General features: G+C 48.1%; 1 protein-coding gene across 1 annotated transcript in view; it reads right to left on the bottom strand.

The window, feature by feature from the left end:
- The window catches only part of LOC137525520 (uncharacterized), a 177,603-nt gene that overhangs the window by 111,797 nt on the left and 40,840 nt on the right, over positions 1-24,966 (bottom strand). Inside the window, exons 3-4 of the mRNA XM_068246642.1 lie at positions 22,768-22,848; positions 22,620-22,645 (exon numbers count right to left, since the gene is read on the bottom strand). Coding sequence (XP_068102743.1) covers positions 22,620-22,645; positions 22,768-22,834 — 93 coding nt within the window. The 5' untranslated portion in view covers positions 22,835-22,848. The remainder of the gene's footprint in view (positions 1-22,619; positions 22,646-22,767; positions 22,849-24,966) is intronic.

Below are 24,966 nucleotides of genomic sequence, written 5' to 3'. Positions count from 1 at the left end.
ACCGCAGAAGGCTGCCAAATGCTTTTCTGCTCTGCAGCGTAAAAAGGATTTAACATTAGCTAAATAAGCCACGGCTGCTGTTGCTTTCTGACAACCATGTGAAACAGGCATCTTTTAAATACAATAGAAGGGGGCACTCATACACCATGGGCTTGATTCACAAAATGGTGCTAACTGTTAGCACGCTGTGAAAAGTGCTTCACACGAAACTTTGTGTGATAATGGTTATCACGCGCACAAATTTGCGTTTGAGCGTTAATGCAAATTTTTTGCACACTAACAATCCGTTTTCACGTGAAAAATTTGCACGAAACACGTTTTCCATGCGAAAACATGTGTTTTAACACGAAAAGCAGTGCTAACAGCCGTGCTAACAGTTAGCACCGTTTTGTGAATCAAGCCCCATATGTCCACTGTTCAAACACTAAAATAATCAAATCAGTCCATGCTATGCAATCTGTGATTCTTAATGTGCATACACATGCCAGATTTTTACAAACGTCTGGTCGTTTGGACGTCAAAGCGGGTAATTCATCTGATAAGTAGAGTTGGGCCAAACGGTTCGCCGGCGAACGTGGTTTGCGCGAACTTAGGTGGTTCGCGTGCGGGTGCCGCACGCGAACATTTTGCGGAAGTTCGGTTCGCCCCATAATGCACCTGAGGGTCAACTTTGACCCTCTACATCACAGTCAGCAGGCCCAGTGTAGCCAATTAGGCTACACTAGCCCCTGGAGCCCCACCCCCCCCCCCTTATATAAGGCAGGCAGCGGCGGCCATTACGGCCACTCGTGTGCCTGCATTAGAGAGAGTAGGGCGAGCTGCTGTCTGTCTCTATAATAATAATAATCCAAACATTTTCTCCTGTCGGACTCAAAGCGCTCAAGAGCTGCAGCCACAGGGACACGCTCAAGAGGCCACCCTGCAGTGTTAGGGAGTCTTGCCTTGAACTCCTTACTGAATAGGTACTTGACCTAGCCAGGATTCGAACCCTGGTCTCCCATGTCAAAGGCAGAGGCCTTAACCAGTACACTATCCAGCCACTGTGAAAGATTAGTTAGGTTTTGCTTTTCCTGGCTGCATACCTGTTCTGTTCAGTGAGCCCTCAGCCCACTGCATACCTGTACTGTGATCCTGCCACTGCATACCTGTTCTGTGATCCTGCCACTGCATACCTGTTCAGTGATCCTGCCACTGCATACCTGTTCAGTGATCCTGCCAGTGCATACCTGTTCAGTGATCCTGCCACTGCATACCTGTTCAGTGATCCTGCCACTGCATACCTGTTCAGTGATCTTGCCAGTGCATACCTGTTCAGTGATCCTGCCACTGCATACCTGTTCAGTGATCCTGCCACTGCATACCTGTTCAGTGATCCTGCCACTGCATACCTGTTCTGTGATCCTGCCACTGCATACCTGTTCTGTTCAGTGAGCCCACTGCATACCTGTTCAGTGATCCTGCCACTGCATACCTGTTCAGTGATCCTGCCACTGCATACCTGTTCAGTGATCCTGCCACTGCATACCTGTTCAGTGATCCTGCCACTGCATACCTGTTCAGTGATCCTGCCACTGCATACCTGTTCTGTGAACCCGCCACTGTATACCTGTTCTGTTCAGTGGACCCGCCACTGTATACCTGTTCAGTGAACCTGCCACTGCATACCTGTTCTGTGAACCCGCCACTGTATACCTGTTCTGTTCAGTGGACCCGCCACTGTATACCTGTTCTGTGAACCCGCCACTGTATACCTGTTCTGTTCAGTGGACCCGCCACTGTATACCTGTTTAGTGAACACGCCACTGCATACCTGTTGTGTTCAGTGAACCTGCCACTGCATACCTGTTCTGTGAACCCGCCACTGTATACCTGTTCTGTTCAGTGGACCCGCCACTGTATACCTGTTCTGTGAACCCGCCACTGTGTACCTGTTCTGTTCAGTGGACCCGCCACTGTATACCTGTTTAGTGAACACGCCACTGCATACCTGTTGTGTTCAGTGAACCTGCCACTGCATACCTGTTCTGTGAACCCGCCACTGTATACCTGTTCTGTTCAGTGGACCCGCCACTGTATACCTGTTTAGTGAACACGCCACTGCATACCTGTTGTGTTCAGTGAACCTGCCACTGCATACCTGTTCTGTGAACCCGCCACTGTATACCTGTTCTGTTCAGTGGACCCACCACTGTATACCTGTTCTGTGAACCCGCCACTGTATACCTGTTCTGTTCAGTGGACCCGCCACTGTATACCTGTTTAGTGAACACGCCACTGCATACCTGTTGTGTTCAGTGAACCTGCCACTGCATACCTGTTCTGTGAACCCGCCACTGTATACCTGTTCTGTTCAGTGGACCCGCCACTGTATACCTGTTCTGTGAACCCGCCACTGTATACCTGTTCTGTTCAGTGGACCCGCCACTGTATACCTGTTTAGTGATCACGCCACTGCATACCTGTTGTGTTCAGTGAACCTGCCACTGCATACCTGTTCTGTGAACCCGCCACTGTATACCTGTTCTGTTCAGTGGACCCGCCACTGTATACCTGTTCTGTGAACCCGCCACTGTATACCTGTTCTGTTCAGTGGACCCGCCACTGTATACCTGTTCAGTGAACCCGCCACTGCATACCTGTTCAGTGAACCCGCCACTGCATACCTGTTGTGTTCAGTGATTGAACCCGCCACTGTATACCTGTACTGTTCAGTGAACCCACCGCATCAGTGCGCATACCTGTGCAGTTAAGTGAACCCACCTACCTACGTGAGTGCACGCAGTGTGATATACCACTCCGTGCATACCCGATATGGACAAAACAGGTAGAGGAAGAGGTAGTGCCAGAGGCAGAGGAAGGCCACCCGGCAGGTCTGCGCGAGGTCGTGTAAATGTAATTTCGTGTGGACCTGGCCCACAGTACAGTGCTCGGAAGAAGGCACGTCCCATCACCTACCAAGATTGTCAGGACGTGGTTGAGTATTTAGCGACACAGAACAACTCATCTTGCTCAGCCACCAGTGCTACTACTAGCACCACTTCCGCTGCATTTGACACTTCGCAAGAATTATTTAGTGGTGGTGAAATCACTGATGCACAGCCATTGTTGTTACAGCCAGATGAATTTTCACCAGCTCATATGTCTGCGTTACGCGGCAACACTATGGATGTAACGTGTAAGGAGGATTAAGGACCTACACGTTTGGATTTTTCTGAGGCAAGCGAAGCTGGGCAGGATGATTACGATGATGACGATGATAGGGATCCTCTGTATGTTCCCAATAGAAGAGATGAAGAGGGGGACAGTTCAGAGGGGGAGTAAGAGAGTAGTAGGAGGAGAGAAGTTGCTGAAAGAAGCTGGGGCAGCTCTTCATCAGAAACAGCTGGTAGCAGTGTCCGGCACCATGTATCGCCACCTATGTACAGCCAGCCAACTTGCCCTTCAGCATCAGCTGCTGAGGTCCCACATCCCAGGGTGGCTCAGCGGTGTGGAAATTTTTTTATGTGTGTGCCTCAGATCGGACCAAAGCCATCTGTTCGCTCTGCCAACAAAAATTGAGCCGTGGAAAGGTCAACACTCACGTAGGGACAAGTGCCTTACGAAGGCACCTGCAGAAAAGGCACAAACAGCAATGGGATGGCCACCTGAGCAAAAGCAGCAGCAGCACACAAAAGAAAAGTCACCCTCCTTCTCCTCTTCCTCCTTCAGGTGCATCATCTGCTTATGCCGCTTTCTCCCTTGCACCTTCACAGGCACCCTCCTCCACTCCGCCTCTGCCCTTGAGCGGTTCCTGCTCCTCTGCCCACAGCAGCAGTCAGGTGTCCGTGAAGGAAATGTTTAAGCGGAAGAAGCCACTTTTGGCCAGTCACCCCCTTGCCTGGCGTCTGACAGCTGGCGTGGCGGAACTGTTAGCTCGCCAGCTGTTACCATACCGGTTGGTGGACTCTGAGGCCTTCCGTAAATTTGTGGCCATCGGAACACCGCAGTGGAAGATGCCAGGCCGCACTTATTTTTCGAGAAAGGCCATACCCCAACTGCACCGTGAAGTTGAGAGGCAAGTGGTGTCATCTCTTGCGAAGAGCGTTGGGTCAAGGGTACACCTGACCACGGATGCCTGGTCTGCCAAGCACGGGCAGGGCCGCTACATTACGTACACAGCCCATTGGGTGAACCTGGTGGTGAACGATGGCAAGCAGGGCGCAGCGGAGCAAATTGTGACACCTCCACGGCTTGCAGGCAGGCCTCCTGCCACCTCCTCTCCTCCTGCTACATGCTCTTCGCTGTCCTCCTCCTCCTTGGCTGAGTGGCAGTTCTCCTCTCCAGCTACACAGCCCCAGCTCCGCAGGGCCTATGCTGCATGCCAGGTACGACGGTGTCACGCCATCTTAGACATGGCTTGTCTCAAAGTGGAGAGTCACACTGGAGCAGCTCTCCTGGCTGCTCTTAAGAAACAGGTGGATGAGTGGCTGACCCCGCACCACCTGGAGATAGGCAACGTGGTGTGCGACAACGACAGCAATCTGCTTGCCGCTTTGCATATGGGGAAGCTGACACACATACCCTGCATGGCACATGTCATGAATCTAGTTGTTCAAAGATTTGTGTCAAAGTACCCTGGCTTAGCGGATGTCCTGAAGCAGGCCAGGAAGTTATGTGGGCATTTGAGGCGGTCTTACACAGCCATGGCACGATTTGCAGAAATTCAGCGGAAAAACAACATGCCGGTGAGACGCCTCATTTGCGATAGCCCGACTCGCTGGAATTCGACCCTGCTCATGTTCTCCCGCCTGCTAGAACAGAAGAAAGCCGTCACCCAGTACCTCTACAACTGGAGTAGAACGAAACAGTCTGGGAAGATGGGGATGTTCTGGCCCGACAACTGGACACTGATGAAAAATGCATGCAGGCTCATGCGGCCGTTTGAGGAGGTGACCAACCTGGTGAGCCGCAGTGAGGGCACCATCAGCGACTTAATTCCCTATGCTTACTTCTTGGAGCGTGCTGTGCGTAGAGTGGCGGATGAAGCTGCGAATGAGCGTGACCAGGAACCGTTACGGCAGGAACAGGCATGGGACCAATTTTCATCAGACCCAGCTGTTTCCTCAACACCTGCGGCAGCACAGAGGGGGGAGGAAGAGGAAGAAGAGAGGTCGTGTGCAGAAGACGAGTCAGACTCAGAGGATGATGAGCAAGGTGTTTCTTTGGGGGAGGAGGAGGAGGGGACAGCGGCAGGAGAACAACCGCAGCAGGCGTCGCAGGGGGCTTGTGCTGCTCAACCTTCCCGTGGTATTGTTCGCGGCTGGGGGGAGGAGGTTGACTTACGTGACGTCACTGAGGAAGAGCAAGAGGAGATGGAGGGTACTGGATCCGACTTTGTGCAGATGTCGTCTTTTATGCTGTCCTGCCTGTTGAGGGACTCTTGTATAAAAAACCTCAAGGGGAATGAGCTGTACTGGGTGGCCACACTACTAGACCCTCGGTACAGGCACAAAGTGGCGGACCTGTTACCAACTCACCTGAAGGTGGAAAGGATGCAGCACATGCAGAACCAGCTGTCAACTATGCTTTACAATGCCTTTAAGGGTGATGTGACAGCACAACGCCAGCAAGGTACCACTGCCACTAATCCTCCTCCCGTGTCCACGCTGTCAAAGACAGGACGCTCCAGCGATCTCATGGTGATGTCGGACATGCGGACGTTCTTTAGTCCAACGCCTCGTCGTAGCCCTTCCGGATCCACCCTCCACCAACACCTGGAACGGCAGGTAGCCGACTACCTGGCTTTAAGTGTGGATGTAGACACTGCTGTGAACAGCGATGAGGAACCCTTGAACTACTGGGTGCGCAGGCTTGACCTGTGGCCAGAGCTGTCCCAATTTGCCATCCAACTTCTCTCCTGCCCTGCCGCAAGCGTCCTGTCAGAAAGGACCTTCAGCGCAGCTGGAGGCATTGTCACAGAGAAGAGAAGTCGCCTAAGTCACAAAAGTGTTAAGTACCTCACCTTTATCAAAATGAATGAGGCATGGATCCCGGAGGGCTGCTGCCCGCCCCAAGACTAAGTCAGTCCCCGCACACACAGCATCTCTGCCTGCACGCCGTGTGACTGGCTGCCTGGCCTGCCCCAAGAAGACTAAGTCGCTCCCAGTCCCTCCACACAGCATGTCTGCCTGCAGGCCGCTTCACTACCTTCTCCGCCACCACCAACAGGGTCCGGGACTCCAGGCGGATTGCTGAATTTTTTAGGCCGCTGCTAGCAGCGGCCGCTGCAATAATTTTTCGGGTGCGTGTACATGACTGCCTAATTTTTCTGGCTGCACTGCGGGCAGCTGCAACAACAAAAGAAAAGGCATGTACATGCGCCCATTCCCCTTCGTGATCATTACCTTGCCGTGGTGAAGGGGCTTGCGTATCACAATGAAGCAATGACCGGCGCCTAGATGAGTGTCTCGGGGGGCACACAAAAGATAATAAGGTCGTTGCTTCATTGTGGTCAGACCAAATTTGATCAGCTGGACAGTCACTGTTCTGTCATTCAGCTACATCAGCCAGGCCGACCATATGGGCTGTAAAGCCACCAAAACCTGCACTCTCGCCATGGTGCGCACCAGTCCAGCACGGCCGTCACTACACAAACAGCTGTTTGCGGTGCGTTACACGGTGAGTTTGGTGTGTCAGTGTGAAGCAGTTCCTTAATTACACTACCTGATTGATGTATACACATGCAAGATGTTTTAAAGCACTTTAGGCCTGTCATTTAGCATTCAATGTGATTTCTGCCCTTAAAACGCTGCTTTGCGTCAAATCCAGATTTTTCCCGGGGACTTTTGGCATCTATCCCACTCCGCCATGCCCCCCTCCAGGTGTTAGACCCCTTGAAACATCTTTTCCATCACTTTTGTGGCCAGCATAATTTTTTTTCTCCAAAGTTCGCCTCCCCATTGAAGTCTATTGCGGTTCGCGAACTTTAACGCGAACCGAACGTTCCGCGAAAGTTCGCGAACCCAGTTCGCGAACCTAAAATCGGAGGTTCGGCCCAACTCTACTGATAAGACTGGATTTGAACGATCCGCTTGGTGGATAGTTCAAATCCAGTCTTATCAGGTGAACAACCGACTGTACACATGCCCGATTTGACGTCCAAACGACCAGACGTTCAAACCTCCAAACGACCGGTCGTTTGCAAAAATCTGGCGTGTGTATGCACCTTTAAGAGCAGTGGGGGGCAGCCTGTAATTGTTCCAAGGTGCAGACAGACCCAAAGGTGCAGATTCCACCACGAGACAAATCTCTCTCTTAAGGTGCATACACACGTCGGATTTTTGCAAACGACCAGTCGTTTGGACGTTTGAATGACCAGTCGTTTTGACGTCAAATTGGGCGTGTGTACAGTCGGTCATTCACCTGATAAGATTGCATTTTAAAGATCCGCCAATCAGGTCAATGACCGAATGTACACACGCCCGATTTGACGTCCAATCGACCGGTCGTTTGCAAAAATCTGACGTGTGTATGCACCTGTCTGTCAGCTGCCCATACACCACAGGCCATTTCCCGATCAATTTCAGCATGAAATCTCTTGGGGATCGGCTGAGTCTGCCATGTCGGTCGCATGGGCTGCTGTAAAGATCGGTTTAACACAGAGAGGATCTGATTACCGGTGATCTGCAGTATCACTGGGAATACAGATATATACCAGATTATTGATGATCTGCAGTATCACCGATAATCAGATATATAAGCTAACCTCTGGACACCTGAGTAGAGTAGAAGTGTTTGGGTGCAACCGTAATACTTAGAGGACTAGGCCTCAGAGCAGTAAGGAGTACTGCACAAATTCCTTCCAAAGACCTGCACTCTCCCGAGGGGAGGAGACAGGCAGAGGGTAGGAAGGACAAACCGAGAGCGACACTCAGGAGGGAGTGTCACTACCAGGACTGGGAACCGCCTCTAACAGTAAGGTCGGTTCTCGAGGTCGGACAAACCAGGTCGTAATCACACAGACAGATACAGTACAGATTCAGAAGACAGATGCGGAGTCTAATAAACAAGCAGGGTTCGGCAACAGGGTATCAGAAATATCGAGGTACAGAATCAGGAGGCCGATGCGGAGTCTTAGGGCGAGCCGGGGTTCGGCAACAGAGTATCAGATAGCGAGGTACAGGATCAGAGTTCAGAAGAATAGTCAGGCAAGCAAAAGGTCATAACAGATAATCACAATCAAACTAGTACTTTAAACTATCAACAGAATCTAGCTAAGTGTAGGATTACAGCCCCAGCTGGTCCCGGCACACTTTAGGATCTGACTCAGATCTGAGTGCTACCACATAGTGATCGCAACGCCAGACAACCAGCAACTGAACAGCCAGCAGTATATATACTAAAACACTCTTCAGCCCCTCCCTAAGTGCTGGACCAATGAAATGAAGCAGGGTTGTCAGCTGACCGGCTTGGTCAGCTGACTCTTTTCTGACTGCCATATAAGTTCTGCCGTTCTGCGCGCACGCGCGTCATTCTGAACTTTGGTGGACTATCAGTCCCAGCCACACCAGTACTGTCTTGTAATGTGCTCGCTGACCTGTGCGCAGGGTTGGTCGCACCGCCATCAGCACCGGCGGCGGCCTCCCCGCGCTGGGTCAGACTGTTCGCAACAGGCCCATGCGCGCTAACCGCCGCGTCAGACGCGGCGGTTTTTGCGCGTTCCGCCATGCCATGCGCGGAAAGAGCCGCCTCCCGCTGGCTTTCAGCGGCGGCTCTTCCGCGTTTCTTCACAGCTGCCTCACCTCTTTGCCCTAGTGTGTAAAATGTGCATGTATGTGTGGGGTTATACATTACCAGTCCTGTGTCATGGTTCCCATCCATCTTCCGAATCCACCCATCATTAGCCCTGTATACGCTGCCGGCATGGTGCATGTGTGACATCATACGTGAGCTGGGGTGCTTAGTGCGGGCAGCATGTATATGGGGCTAATGGAACAGCGGTGGATTCGGAAGACTGAGGGGCACCGCGATACAGGACAGGTAATGTATAAATGCACACATACATCCACATTAACACACTGTGAGAACAGAGGCGGGGGTTTCAACACGTTTGGCAATTGTCTTCTATCGCTCGGCGATATTGCCACACACCTGATTGAACAAGTCGGTCCTACATCTTGCAGTATGCCCAACTGATTCTCACAACTAATTTTGGCTTGAAATTGGTTGCATTGTCGCTCAGGCATGCACTTGGCAGCACCGATTTTCATCCTATGCGCTTATAATAATCAAATCAAATGTTTGATCGGCAGCCAAGTTGCCTGATGTATGGCCACCTTAACCTCTTCAGCCAATCTGGACGAGTATACTTGTCCAGATACAGTGGGTTGCAAAAGTATTCGGCCCCCTTGAAGTTTTCCACATTTTGTCACATTACTGCCACAAACATTATTATTATTATTATTATTTTAGTATTTATATAGCACCGACATATTACGCAGCGCTGTACAGTGTATATATATATCTTGTAACTAACTGTCCCTCAAAGGAGCTCACAATCTAATCCCTACCATTGCCATATATCTATATTATGTAGTGTAAGTACTGTAGTCTAGGGCCAATTTTAGGGGGAGCCAGTGGCGTAGCATTGGGGATAGCAGCCATAGCATTGCTACGGGGCCCCACGGCAGCGCTATGTCACAGGGGGCCCGCAGCTGCCTGAGAGGACTTTTTTTTTGTTTTTGCTTTTTTTTTTTTTTTGCCGGCTGTCCGGTCGGGCGGGGCCCCCCTCCCTCCCTCACCTTGGCGCCCCCCCCCCCTCCCTCACCTTGGCGCCCCCCCCCACCCCCCCACCCTCATGCCTCACCTGGGGTCCCCCCTCCTTTAATCAGCGTCGAGAGTGCGGCATATACAGAAAGCTCCAGCGGGGGTAATCAGCCGCTAGAGGTTCAGCTGCCACCGGGCTACGCTGTCTCCTCTGTATTGCTGCTCGCACCACTTCCTGGTTTATTGCGAGCAGCAATACAGAGAAGACACCGTAGCCCGGGAAGCAGCTGAGCCTCTAGCGGCTGATTACCCCACTGGCGCCGGAGCTTCCTGTATATGCCGCTCTCTCGCCGCTAATGGAAGGAGGGGGGACCCCAGGTGAGGCTGGGGGGATAGAAGTTGGGCTCCTATCCCACTTACTACACGGCTACCTCCCCTCCCACCCGGCTACCTAACTGGCCACCCTCCCACCCGGCTACCTAACTGGCCACCCTCCCACCCGGCTACCTAACTGCCCACTACCTAACTGGCCACCCTCCCACCAGGCTACCTAACTGCCCACCCTCCCACCCGGCTACCTAACTGCCCACCCTCCCACCCGGCTACCTAACTGCCCACTCTCCCACCCGGCTACCTAACCTAACTGCCCACTCTCCCACCCGGCTACCTAACTGCCCACCCTCCCACCCGGCTACCTAACTGGCCACCCTCCCACCCGGCTACCTAACTGCCCACTACCTAACTGGCCACCCTCCCACCAGGCTACCTAACTGCCCACTACCTAATTGCCCACCCTCCCACCCGTTTACCTAACTGCCCACCCGGCTACCTAACTGCCCACCCTCCCACCCGGCTACCTAACTGCCCACTACCCTCCCACCCAGCTACCTAACTGACCACCCTCCCACCCGGCTACCTAACTGCCCACTACCTAACTGCCCACCCTCCCACCCGGCTACCTAACTGCTCACTACCTAACTGGCCACCCTCCCACCCGGCTACCTAACTGCCCACTCTCCCACCCGGCTACCTAACTGCCCACTACCTAACTGGCCACCCTACCACCCGGCTACCTAATTGGCCACCCTCCCACCCGTTTACCTAATTGCTCGCCCTCCCACCCGTCTACCTAACTGCCCACTCTCCCACTCGGCTACCTAGCTGCCCACTACCTAACTGCCCACCCTCCCACCTGGCTACCTAACTGCCCACCCAGCTACCTACCTGCCCACCCTGCCACCCAGCTACCTAACTCCCCACCCGGCTACCTAACTGCCCACCCTTCTACCTAACTTGCCACCCGGCTACCTAACTGCCCACCCATCTACCTATCTGCCTACCCTCCCACCCAGCTACCTAACTGCCTACCCAGTGCAGTGCCGCCTGCACCGCAAATAGTGTACCAGCCTGCCCAACCACCCTCCCTCCAGGGTAATTAATGTTAGCACACTATAGACCTAACTACATATACTGTATTTTGTGGGGAAATTTGGCGACAATCTGATTGCATTTTGTGGGGAAATTTGGCAACAATCTGATTTCTATTTGTGGGGAAATCTGCCAACAATCTGGTTGCATTTTGTGGGGAAATCTGCCGCCAATCTGGTTGCATTTTGTTGGGAAATCAGCCGACAATCTGGTTGCATATTGTGTGGAAATCTGCCGACTATCTGGTTGCATATTGTAGGGAAATCTGCTGACAATCTGGTTGCATTTTGTGGGGAAATCTGCCAATGATCTGGTTGCATCTTGTGGGGAAATCTGCCGACAATCTGGTTGCATATTGTGTGGAATTCTGCCGACAATCTGGTTGCATATTGTGTGGAAATCTGCCGACAATCTGGTTGCATATTGTGTGGAAATCTGCCGACAATCTGGTTGCATATTGTGTGGAAATCTGCCGACAATCTGGTTGCATATTGTGTGGAAATCTGCCGACAATCTGGTTGCATATTGTGTGGAAATCTGCCGACAATCTGGTTGCATTTTGTTGGGAAATCTGCCGACAATCTGGTTGCATTTTGTTGGGAAATCTGCCGACAATCTGGTTGCATATTGTAGGGAAATCTGCCGACAATCTGGTTGCATTTTGTGGGGAAATCAGATTTCCCCACAAAATGTTTGGGTGGGAGGTCCGAGGTCCATGGGGTTGGAAGGTCGGTGGGGGGATGGGGGGCCCATAATTTTTTTTATGGGGCCCAGTCATTTCTAGCTACACCCCTGGGGGGAGCCAATTAAGCTGTATTACCAGATGGTTGTGTGTGTTTTATCTCTGCATGTTTTAATCCAGTAAAGAGTTCTAACTTGTTATACTGGCTGCATATCTGCATGTACAGCGCACTCTGCTCCATCAGGTTATAGGTCCAGTCACCGGATGCCCAGACCAGGACACACAGATCGCAAAATGCCTGACAGCCCAGAAGAACACCCAACAGTGATCTAATGAATGGATGGTGTAATGGTTAAGGGCTCTGCCTCTGACACAGGAGACCAGGGTTCGAATCCCGGCTCTGCCTGTTCAGTAAGCCAGCACCTATTCAGTAGGAGACCTTTGGCAAGTCTCCCTAATACTGCTACTGCCTATAGAGCGCGTCCTAGTGGCTGCTGCTCTGGCGCTTTGAGTCCGCCAGGAGAAAAGCGCGATATAAATGTTATTTGTCTTGTCTTGTCTAATGAAGCTCCCAAAGGTACTTTGATCTACAATAACAAGCAAATAGCAGAAGCAGACATGGCTAGCAGCCCAGAACTTAGACTAGCAGTGGCTATATTGAATAACAGGAACTACCAGTTATGAAAGTTTTGAAGTGAAAATGCTGCTATCTAGAGATAATCTGTGGGATTTAATTATCACAGATAGACCAGATAAAAATCATCAGGAATGGGATAAGAAAAACAGACTGGCCAGGGCAACCATAACTTCTCTAGTGGGATATGATCAGTGTATCCACATAAGGAATCAGGAAACAGCTGGCGACAGGTGGGATGCATGGAAAAAGCTGCATGAAAGATTCAGTTCAAACCACAACTATTCCTATTAAGAAAACTGTATCAAATGAGAATTAGCAAAGAGACAGACATGCAGGAGCATATCAATTCAATGCTAGAAGTAGTGGCACAACTCAGAGCAATCAGGGAGGATGTAAAAGACAGCCACGTGGCAGCCATATTGCTGTGTAGCTTGCCAGAATCATACAATGCACTGATTAATGCTCTGGACACAAGACCAAAGAAGAACTGAAACTAGAATTTGTTAAAATCAGACTCATAGACAAATACAGACACAGAAAAGAACAGAAAACTGCAGAAAGTAATTTTGAAACTGCACTCAGCCTCAAAGCTACAGACACAAAAGCACATGGAGAAAAGAGAATAAAGCATGTTTCTAATGCAAGAAAGTTGGACACTTTAAAGGGACACATTTCTTTTTTTCTATTTTTATACTGCAGTCCTCTTCAGCAATATCTTGCATTGTGTTCTGCCACCTGTCTAAGGCAAAACGAGCAATCCTGTCCCCAGAAATGTCCTATTTACCTTCCATGACCCAGTAGGTTGCAGAAAATGTTACCCAAAAGAGGTAGAGCTGTTTACCTTAGCTCTGCCTCTTCAATTGTCAATGGCCGCCTATCTCCACCCCCTTTTAATTATGCTGCCTCTCATGCACACTCCCAAGGCTGTAAGACTAGCCACATTGATACTCAGTCTCGCAGCAGCAGAGTGCACAGTGACAATGCACATGGGCGGACACCCTAGTGTGCCCTTAAAGGGAACTGAGCACATTCTCTTTCACTGGAATCTCTCCTGGCATAGAAGCTGCCATGTTCCCCCCACATTCCTTATTTACAGAAGTCAGAGATGCTATCTTGACACATTGACACACACAATGGCTTTGAAGAAACAGTCCTAATTACTCACCTCCTATGCTGATGAAAAGGCATTGTTTACCTCTTGGTAATTAGCTCAATAAAACAATTAGGTTCCTGAAGTCTCTGCGGTTGGGGTGGTCGGGCAGGCCTGCTGAAACAGGCTACTAAAACTACTTTGAATGTAAAATACAAGGTAAAATCAAAGTTTATTTTAATAATGAAACAGATTGTCGGCATGCATTTTTCATGTGCTATAGAAATGTGCTGAGTGATAAAAAAGGTGCTCGGTTCACTTTAAGCTCCATAAACATATTGGCAAAGGAGTAGGATGACGTGCTATGATGTGTGTGGGCCGTGCAGAAGGAATGGCAGTGACCTGGATGCTATTCAGGGGCCATCTTTATACATAAAGTATAGAGATGGTTCGAACCTCAGATTTTGAGTCCGCGGACATAAACGTCCATAAAAGTTTGCGAACAGGCGAACCACCATACACTTCAATAAGCAGGTGAATTTTAAAACCTACAGGGACTATTTCTGGCCACAACAAGTGATGGAAAACTTGTTTCAAGGGGTCTAACACCTGGAGGGGGGCATGCCGGAGTGGGATACGTGCCAAAAGTCCCTGTGAAAATTACATAGGTGATGCAGAGTAGGAATATAATCCCTAAAGGGAAGAAATCACATTGCATTCCTAAATTGGAGGCATAAAGTTCTTTAAAACATCTTGCCTGTGTATACATGGATCAGGTAGTGTAAGTAGTGTACTGCTTCACACTGACACACCAAACTTACTGTTTAACACACTGCCGCAAACAGCCACAAAGGGTTGTCATTAGTTGACACTCTCAGTACATAAAATGTCAGTCCTCTCGGTGGCAATATTTGTGTAGTTACGGCCGTCCAGAAGTACTACAAGGTAAATCATGCGGTGTTCCCGTTCAGTGACAGGCTTTGTTGTGTGGGGCCAACAAATTTATTCTGTTCCGCTACTACTTCTGTGTAGTCTTTCATCAGCTTCCACATCAGGATAGTATGGATGGATGGAAGCTGTACCGTGGCGTCTCTCTCTACTAGTGCCACAAGGTCAATCATACACTGTTCCCGTTCAGACAGTGACAGGCTTTATGGCCAGCATAAATTAATTCTGACCCGCTGCTACTTAGTAGTATTTCAGCTTCTACATCAGGATGTTATGGATGGATGGAAGCTGTACCATGGCATCTTTCTCCACTAGTTCCTCAAGTCCATCATGTGCTTTTCCTGTTCAGACAGTGACAGGCTTTGTGGCCAGCATAAATTTATTCTGACCCGCTTCTACTTGGGAGCATTTCAGCTTCTACATAGGGATAGTATGATTGGATGGAAGCTGCACCTTGTGGCATCTCTCTCCACACTAGTTCCACAAGGTAAATCATGCACTGCCAGAGAAGATTGTGGTGTACCGAGATCAGGGGGTGTCAGATGGACAGCTCAGCACAGTTCAGAATTATGAGATCCCTCAGTTACAGACCTGCTTTGGTACTTTTGAAATTGATTTCCCTCGCATAATTGTCATCGTAGTACGGAAACGGATCAGCACCAATCTGTGCTGCTCCGCGTCCAAAGCATTTGTCACAGGGCAGAAATTACATTGCATTCCTAAACTGGAGGCATAAAATGCTTTAAAACATCTTGCATGTGTATACATGGATCAGGTAGTGTAAGTAGTGTACTCAGAGCCGGATTAAGGCTAAATGGGGCCCTAAGCAAAGTAACTGATTTGGGCCCCCCCATCATGTCGTAATAGAATCAGAAGATGCAGCTGCACAGCAATATGCCGCACACACCGGGCAGCCGAGCTACTGGTTGCTATGGGCAAAAGCACGCTTTCCTCTGTGGGGGCACAATGCAGGGAATAGCAGCGGCAAAATGCAGAGTGAGAGATGAATGGCTGGGACATTTGCACTCAGGGGCTGGGGCACCCCTGTGAAGAGGGCGCCAGATATCACAGCAGCAGCACTTTCCCCCTGCATCTCCAGCCTGGCAATAGCAGAAAGCTCTGGACACCGCCAAACCGGAAGCCGTTCCCCAGACAGAATTACATAACCACTCCCACCACCGAACAACCAATTTCCTCCCAAACTAGACAGCCACCATGCAGCCTCCATCCCAGTGAATACGATAGTCCAGCAGAGAAGGCAGCCGTAGTGAGGGAGAATGACAGCACCAGATGAATCACATTCACCTATTGCGATCCAAGCAATAGAGGTCCCGTCATCCGGAGCCCATCTGTCTCCTCTAGAGTGCTGCCGCTCTGTTACTACTACTATTACTACTTCCTACTTCCTGTCTGATCTGAGAATCAGGAAGTTCAGAGCGAGCGGCTGCACTGTAGAAGAGACAGATGGGTTTCAGATGACGGGATCTCTATCGCTTGGATCATGGATAGGTGAGTGAGCGTTTGCCATCTGCTGCTATCATTCTTGCTGCAGCTGTGGTTCTCTGTGGGAAGGGAGGGTAGAGTGGGCAGCGGCAGAGCGCACAGTAGCAGGAGGGGGACCTAGGAGGAGAGCCTGGCTCTGAAGACAATCAGCAGCGCACGGCATCATTTGACAAGACAAGACAAATAACATTTATATTGCGCTTTTCTCCTGGTGGACTCAAAGCGCCAGAGCTGCAGCCACTAGGACGCACCCTATAGGCAGTAGCAGTGTTAGAGAGACTTGCCTACGGTCTCTATGGTCTAACACACAGGCAGAGCTGAGATTCGAACCCTGGTCTCCTGTGTCAGCGGCAGAGCCCTTAAAGGGACTCCAAGCAGTGCCTGTGGATATGCCTTTAAGCATACCCACAACTAATTCATTACATCCTCACACCTACCAGCATGATGTTTGTAATTATATCCCCCTGGGTTCCTTATATTTCATTGCATTGTGCTGAATCTAGCTGCCAACTTTGGAGAAAAGTCGTCCTGTGGCCGTGATTTCGATCACGAAAATATCGAAAACTAAAAGGCATAGAGCAGCCGTTTATATATCATTGGAAAGAGGAGAAAAAGAGCTTTAAAATGATATGCATCTTTCCATAGTTACTGCACTGCTCAGAGTCCCTTTAACCATTATACCATCCAGCCACCGCTGATTTTGGAGAAAAGTCGTCCTGTGGCCGCAATTTCGATCGCGAAAATATCAAAAACTAAAAGGCATAGAGCAGCCGTTTATATATCATTGGAAAGAGGAAAAAGAGAGCTTTAAAATGATATGCATCTTTCCATAGTTACTGCACTGCTCAGAGTCCCTTTAACCATTATACCATCCAGCCACCGCTGACTTTAGAGAAAAGTCGTCCTGTGGCCGCAATTTCGATCGCGAAAATATAGAAAACTAAAAGGCATAGAGCAGCCGTTTATATATCATTGGAAAGAGGAGAAAGAGAGCTTTAAAATGATATGCATCTTTCCATAGTTACTGCACTGCTCAGAGTCCCTTTAACCATTATACCATCCAGCCACCGCTGACTTTGGAGAAAAGTCGTCCTGTGGCCGCAATTTCGATCGCGAAAATATCGAAAACTAAAAGGCATAGAGCAGCTGTTTATATATCATTGGAAAGAGGAGAAAGAGAGCTTTAAAATGATATGAATCTTTCCATAGTTACTGCACTGCTCAGAGTCCCTTTAACCATTATACCATCCAGCCACCGCTGACTTTGGAGAAAAGTCGTCCTGTGGCCGCGATTTCGATTGCGAAAATATCGAAAACTAAAAGGCATAGAGCAGCCGTTTATATATCATTGGAAAGAGGAGAAAGAGAGCTTTAAAATGATATGCATCTTTCCATAGTTACTGCACTGCTCAGAGTCCCTTTAACCATTATACCATCCAGCCACCGCTGAGAGGATGGCAAGGGCTGGTTTATGTGCTGATGGGGCCCCTTTGACTCTGAATGGGGCCCCAAGCGACTGCTTTTGTTGCCTGGTCGGTAATCCGGCCCTGAGTGTACTGCTTCACACTGACAGACCAAACTCACTGTTTAACGCACAGCTGCAAACAGTTGTTTGTGTAGTGATGGCTGTGCTGGTGCGCACATTGGCGAGAGTGCAAGCAATGGTGGTTTTCCAGCTCATATGGTCGTGCTGAGGTACCTCAATGACAGAACAGTGACTGTCCAGTTGATCAAATTTGGTCTGTCCACAATGAAGCAACAACCTTATTATCTTGGGTGTGCCCCCAACAAAGAGAGCTATGGTATAGTAAGTTAAATCACAAATGCAGTGGAAAGGTATGCACTGGTGTAATACAGTGTGCTGTCACACAGATACAGTAGAAATATACTGGTATAATAAAGTGTGCCAGCAGACAGTGGTGGGACTACAAAAGCCAGCTAGGAACTATCTGTGGGCTGTATCTATGCAGTGTTACCCACAAAGAGTGCTATGCTTTAGTAAGTTAAATCACAAATACAGTGAAAAGATATGCACTGGTAATACAGTGTGCTGGGCCTGGCACAGTAGTACAGTAAGGGCCAGCTGCAACAGACAGGGCTGTAACTATGCAGCATCAGTGTCACACACACATAAAATCAGAACAATATTAGAGATGAGCTGAAATTTTCGAAATTTCGCATTACTAAAATTACGCATGCGAAATTTGCGATTACGATGCGAAATTACAGTAGCGTAATTGCCATTAAAATCGTAATTGAAAATACCGTAAGTGTAATTTTCAACGCGTAATTTCGCGTTCGTTCATGCCGTAATTTCGCATTAAACGCTACCGTAATTTCGCGTTAAACCGTAACGCTCCGTATAATATAAAAAAGCCGCCAACTTTAAGGGTTAATAGCAAAGCCCCCTTAAATGCTAAGAGCCTCAAATTTGGAGAATATATTAAGGAGATCAGGAGGAATAAGAGGAAATTTTTTTTTTCAAAAAGACCTTATAGTTTTTGAGAAAATCGATGTTAAAGTTTCAAAGGAAAAATGTAAACATTTAAAAACCCGCCGACTTTAACGGTTAATAGCAAAGCCTGCTTAAAGTTTAGGAACACCAAATTCCCAGGGTATATTAAGGGGATCAGTGGGAATAAGAGGAAAATTTTTTTTTTCAAAAAGACCTTATAGTTTTTGAGAAAATCGATTTTTAAGTTTCAAGGGCGAAAATGTCTTTTAAATGCAGAAAATGTCAGGTTTTTTTGCACAGGTAACAATAGTGTATTATTTTCATAGATTCCCCCAAGTGGGAAGAGTTTTACTTACTTCGTTCTGAGTGTGGGAAATATTAAAAAAAAACGACGTGGGGTCCCCCGTCCCAGACCTCTTTAACCCCTTGTCCCCCATGCAGGCTGGGATAGCCAGAATGCGGAGCACCGGCCGCGTGGGGCTCCGCACCCTGACTATACCAGCCCGCATGGTCCATGGATTTGGGGGTCTCGGAAGGGGAGGGGCAGCCAAGCTTTCCCCTCCCCCTCCGAGCCCTTGTCCAATCCAAGGACAAGGGGCTCTTCTCCACCTCCGATGGGCGGTGGAGGTGGAGGCCGCGATTTCCTGGGGGGGAGGTTCATGGTGGAATCTGGGAGTCCCCTTTAAAAAGGCGTTTTCCGACAATTCGCAACACAGACCCATCGCTCTCGCCGGTCACGCCATTCTCACATCACTGCACGCCCCTCTCTCTGCCGTCTCTATGAAGGCAGAGCGCTGTCAGTCGGTCATGAGCCGCTTTCATTGGCTGCTGACCCTGTACATCAATGTAACCCAAAGGGATTAGTTTACAGTGATGACGAGGTCAGGAGCCAATTAAAGCTGCTCCTGACAGGCTAACAGAGCTGCAAGTGGGTTGCTGCTGGGCAGAGTAGCGCATTCAGCGGGAGTGGTGGGAGCGTGCAGAGGCGATGTTTGAAATCTACATCCTTTCAGAGCTGTGCAGTCACAAGTAGGACGTAGATTTCAACCGTGCTGGTCCGGAAGCGATTAAAATCATTTTTATCCAAAACAATGAGGTTTTTCCTGGATGGATGATCTGCCTCCCTCTCAGCCAGGCGCTCCACATGGGCCATCCTGCCGCGGCTTCAGCTCCACCACTGGCACGGCTGAGTAAACTTTCCCCTCTGCCGTCGCTGACACTGAAACAGATGAGCTGTCTCCCTCTCTCCTGGTCACACCACGTGGGCCATTCTGCAGTGGCTTCAGCTCCACCACCGCAGTTACCGCTAATAAGACCCACTGCTGATGGGAGATTCAGACCCATCTCCCTGAGGGCAGCTCCCCTATCTTTCTGGACCAGCTCACTTCAGCCTTGCAACTGCCGGTAAATGTACTGTAGTGTAGTTTGGGGCACAGTATAGCTTAGTGTAGTTTGTAGGGAGAGTGTAGCTTAGTGTACAGTAGTTAGTGGGGACAATGGGGTTGATTCACTAAGCTGCAGCTTAATGACAGTAGCGAGTGTTATAATCCCCTGTGCACATTACGCAGCCATAAAATTACGCTGTGCTCAGATAGTGTAAAGGGCGCATCGTTACACTTAATGAGCACTCCACTGGACCTGAGATTTCTGCACTTTTATTGGCCCCGTAGGCTGCCTGTCACTTTACAGTCAAGCAATTGGACCAACAGGAATATTGTACTTTGAAGCTACTGGACCTGCAGTGCTCCGGGTGGGTTCAGTGGAGTGCTCGTTAAAGGGGCACTATGGCGAAAAATTGTAAAAATTAAAATATGTGCAAACATAGACAAATAAGAAGTACATTTCTTCCAGAGTAAAATGAGCCATAAATTACTTTTCTCCTATGTTGCTGTCACTTACAGTAGGTAGTAGAAATCTGATATTACCGACAGATTTTGGGCTAGTCCATCTCTCTTTAGGGGATTCTCAGCATGGCCTTTATTCTTTATAAAGACATTCCCTGAAAAATCTTTATACAAAGATACTGGCCAGTCTCCCTGCTCACTGCACACTATGTTGGCAGTTGGACGGAGCAACTGCCATTCACTAAGTGCTTTTAAAAATAAAGAAAACCCTGAGAACCCCCCTATGAGAAGATGGGCTAGCCCAAAATCTGTCAGTAATTTCAGATTTCTACTACTTACTGTAAGTGACAGCAACATAGGTGAGAAGTAATTTATGGCTCATTTTACTCTGGAGGAAATGTACTTCTTATTTGTATGTGTTAGCACATATTTTCAATTTTACAATTTTTCGCCATAGTGCCCCTTTAAGTGTAACTCTTTAAACTCTCTGAGCCCAGCGTAATTTAACTATGCATGCTATGGATGCAGTTTACACAAGTTGAATATCAGTATTATTTATTTATTTATTTATTTATTGTATTTATAAAGCGCCAACATATTACGCAGCGCTGAACATTAATTTAGGTTACAGACAATATTTAGGGGTGAGATACAACAATATGACAATACAGGATACAAGAAAACCAGATCACACACCATAGTATGAGTACCAGGTAATGCTTAGTCAGTCACTGGATGGAGCATGGAGATTAGGCAAGTTAGGTTCACTCAGATGCATAGCATGGGTTCACAGTAATGGAGGTGCATGATCAGGTAGGACACAAAAGGAGGAGGACCCTGCCCAAAGGCTTACAATCTAGAGGGAGAGGTAAGGACACAAATGGTAGGGGACCAGAGTTCAGCTGTAGGTTTAGAGCACTTGTGGGGGGTAGTAGGCCAGAGTGAAAAGGTGAGTTTTGAGGGCTTTCTTGAAGATGTTGAAGGAGGGGGCTGCCCTAATGGGTGGAGGTAGGGAGTTCCATAGTGTTGGAGCAGCTCTTGAGAAGTCCTGGAGGCGTGCATGGACCAATCAAGCAATTGGACCAATCAAAGTGCAGGAATATTGTACTTTGAAGCTACTGGACCTGCAGTGCTCCGGGTGGGTTCAGTGGAGTGCTCGTTAAGTGTAACTCTTTAAACTCTCTGAGCCCAGCGTAATTTAACTATGCATGCTATGGATGCAGTTTACACAAGTTGAATATCAGTATTATTTATTTATTTATTGTATTTATAAAGCGCCAACATATTACGCAGCGCTGAACATTAATTTAGGTTACAGACAATATTTAGGGGTGAGATACAACAATATGACAATACAGGATACAAGAAAACCAGATCACACACCATAGTATAAGTACCAGGTAATGCTTAGTCAGTCACTGGATGGAGCATGGAGATTAGGCAAGTTAGGTTCACTCAGATGCATAGCATGGGTTCACAGTAATGGAGGTGCATGATCAGGTAGGACACAAAAGGAGGAGGACCCTGCCCAAAGGCTTACAATCTAGAGGGAGAGGTAAGGACACAAATGGTAGGGGACCAGAGTTCAGCTGTAGGTTTAGAGCACTTGTAAGGGGTAGTAGGCCAGAGTGAAAAGGTGAGTTTTGAGGGCTTTCTTGAAGATGTTGAAGGAGGGGGCTGCCCTAATGGGTGGAGGTAGGGAGTTCCATAGTGTTGGAGCAGCTCTTGAGAAGTCCTAGAGGCGTGCATGGGACTGGGTGATGTGGGGGCGGTTAGGCGAAGTTCATTGGAAGAGCAGAGTGAGTGGCTAGGTGTGTACCTCTGAGTAAGATCGGAAATGTAGGTTGGACAGGTTTTGTGGACAGATTTGTAGGTCAGACAGTATCTTGAATCTGATTCTGGACTGGATAGGAAGCCAGTGGAGGGATTCTAGGAGGGGATCTGCCGTGGTGGAGTATATTATAAAAAAAAATGTAAGGGGCCCAACATTAATTTTTCCTGAGGGCCCCATTTTGCCTAAAACCATCTTTGCATAGACATGAATAGTATTTACCACATAGCAAGGTGGTGAAGTTGCTTTTGTAGATGTAGACATGCCCTAGCTGTTTTACCGTGACCACATAAACAGTGCAGTTATTTATTTAAAATGCAAAGTGCCATTTTTCCTTTTCAAACTAATTAAAAAATAAGCTATAAATACACATTCAAATAGTAAATAATGCACATCAAAGTAATATTAAAAATGAACGTTTGGGGATTAGACCAGTACACAGTGTGAAATGTCCTACCTCTGGAGAAATTGTAGGCTGGAGTTCTGTGGAGGACAAAAAATAATATTAATGTCAATCTACAATATTCTTAGATGTAGTTGCCTTTACAATGGAAAGGAAGAACTATGTTATTACAAATTATATGGGGCATTTATAGAATGTTTACCTTGGTCAGAAGTTGTTGGCCACGGGTGTGTTGGTCTGCTCTTGGGTATCTTGTGTAAGGCTGGCATTGCTGTAGATGTCCCTGAAATACGATCATACACAGTGGAGGTAAAGATCAGATAGCAAAAGAATGAGAACACTTACATTGATGAATGAGAGAGAACAATAATAATACCCAACAATTCTATAATTGTTTTGTATTGTAAACCCTGTTTCTAATATTAAAGTATAATGTAACAGGAGCCATATTGGGTTGACTCACAAAAAATATCCCTTTGTGTTATCTCACCTAGAGCCTGACTACTGATTACCTTTTCTTCCAGGATATGTTTTCCCAATTTATCTTGAAACCACATTGGCCTCGATTCACTAAAGGGTGGTAAGTGTTAGCACGCTAGTGAAAAGGCACTTAGGATGTGAAAACGGGCACTTTGCGCACTAATGTGTGCGCAAACATTTGCGCGCACAAAGTTTAGCGGTGCGTGCAAAACGTCGCATGTGGTGCGCCCAAAACGTTGCATATGGTCCCCCCGAAACATCGCACTAGTGCACCCAAAACGTTGCACAGGTGCGACATAGTTTTGGGCGCACCACATGCAACGTTTTGCGTGAACCGGTGCGACGTTTGCGCGCGAACACTAACAGCTTTAGACATGCAAACTACTTAGCACCCTAGTTTGCTCGTCCAAAGCCTTAAGACGTGCTGAGTTAGCACCGGTTAGTGAATGGAGGCCATTGTCTGTGAGAAAGTACTAAAAATGAGTTAAAAAGAGTACAGTACTAACATATTTGTAACCACTTCACATCTACGCCTGTTTTTTCCTTAACTACCAAAGCAGTTTTTACATTTTAGCAATACCTTATTTAATCAGCAATAACATTTTTACAACTTATGACACCGTAGTGACATATACATTGTTTTGTTTGGGACAAACTAGACTTACTTTGGGTGCTTTTTTCCTCAGTAATAATTATTTTTTTTCCTATACGTTTTAAAGGGAAAAAAATAGGTATTTCTCTGTTTTCATTAATACAGTTTCAAAATAAACAACACCATTGTAGAAAAAAAACTCCATATATTATGAATCTATTTATTATGTTGCTGGCGTATGACAAAGATTTTATTCTGAAGTAAAGGTATTTTTTTTTGCCTGTGTATTTTTTTCTCCTTAAAGAGACACTGAAGCGAAAAAAAAATGATGATATTATGATTTGCATGTGTAGTACAGCTAAGAAAAAAAACATTAAGATCAGATACATCAGTCTAAAGGTGGCCATACACTGGCCCGATTCCCGGCCGTTTCGACAGCAGATTCGATCCTGGGATCGAATCTGCTGCCAATCGTTCGCGGTAAACACCGCCGACGATCCGGTTTCCTCCCGAAATCGGATCGGTCCGTCGATCGCGCCGTGCGGGAAATTACCCTCGATCGCCCACGGGTAAAGTGCGCGTCGCTAGCGGCGGCCGATCCGATGAAAAATACATTATCTGATGCGGGCTCCCGGGCGTCTTCTCCGCATCTTCTCAGCGCTGCACCCGCTCCATCCCGGCGCTTCCTGGGTCACTGCAGTGACCCAGGAAGTTCAAATAGAGGGCGCTCTATTTGAACTTCCTGGTCACGGAGTGACACAGGAAGCGCCGGGATGGAGCGGGTGCAGCTCTGAGAAGATGCGGAGAAGACGCCCGGGAGCCCGCATCAGGTAATGTATGCGCGGGGGGGGGGACAGGCGGCAGCGGCGGCTCCACAGATTGTGAACGGTTTCAGGCTGAAACCGATTCACAATCTGTTTGCAGTAAAGGCAGCCATACGATCCCTATCTGATCAGATTCGATCAGATAGGGATCTGTCAGCTGGTCGATCTGATGGCACATCGACCAGTGTATGGCTGCCTTAATTGTTTCCAGTACAGGAAGAGTTGAGAAACTCCAGTTGTTATCTCTATGCAAAAAAGCTATTAAGCTCTCCGACTAACTTAGTCGTGGAGAGGGCTGTTATCTGACTTTTATTATCTCAACTGTAATTTAACTGTTTACTTTTTCTCTGCTAGAGGAGATGTCATTACTTCACGGACTGCTCTGAAAGACTCATTTTGAATGCTGAGTGTTGTGTAATCTGCACATATTATAGAGTGATGCAATGTTAGAAAAAACACTATATACCTGAAAATAAAAATATGAGAATATTTTCTTTGCTGCTAA

Source organism: Hyperolius riggenbachi, chromosome 7 (genome assembly GCF_040937935.1).
Source record: "Hyperolius riggenbachi isolate aHypRig1 chromosome 7, aHypRig1.pri, whole genome shotgun sequence".
NCBI classification, from domain to species: Eukaryota; Metazoa; Chordata; class Amphibia; order Anura; family Hyperoliidae; genus Hyperolius; species Hyperolius riggenbachi.
The sequence above is the reverse complement of the archived record's forward strand: the minus strand, read 5'-3'. Positions and strand labels throughout refer to the sequence as shown.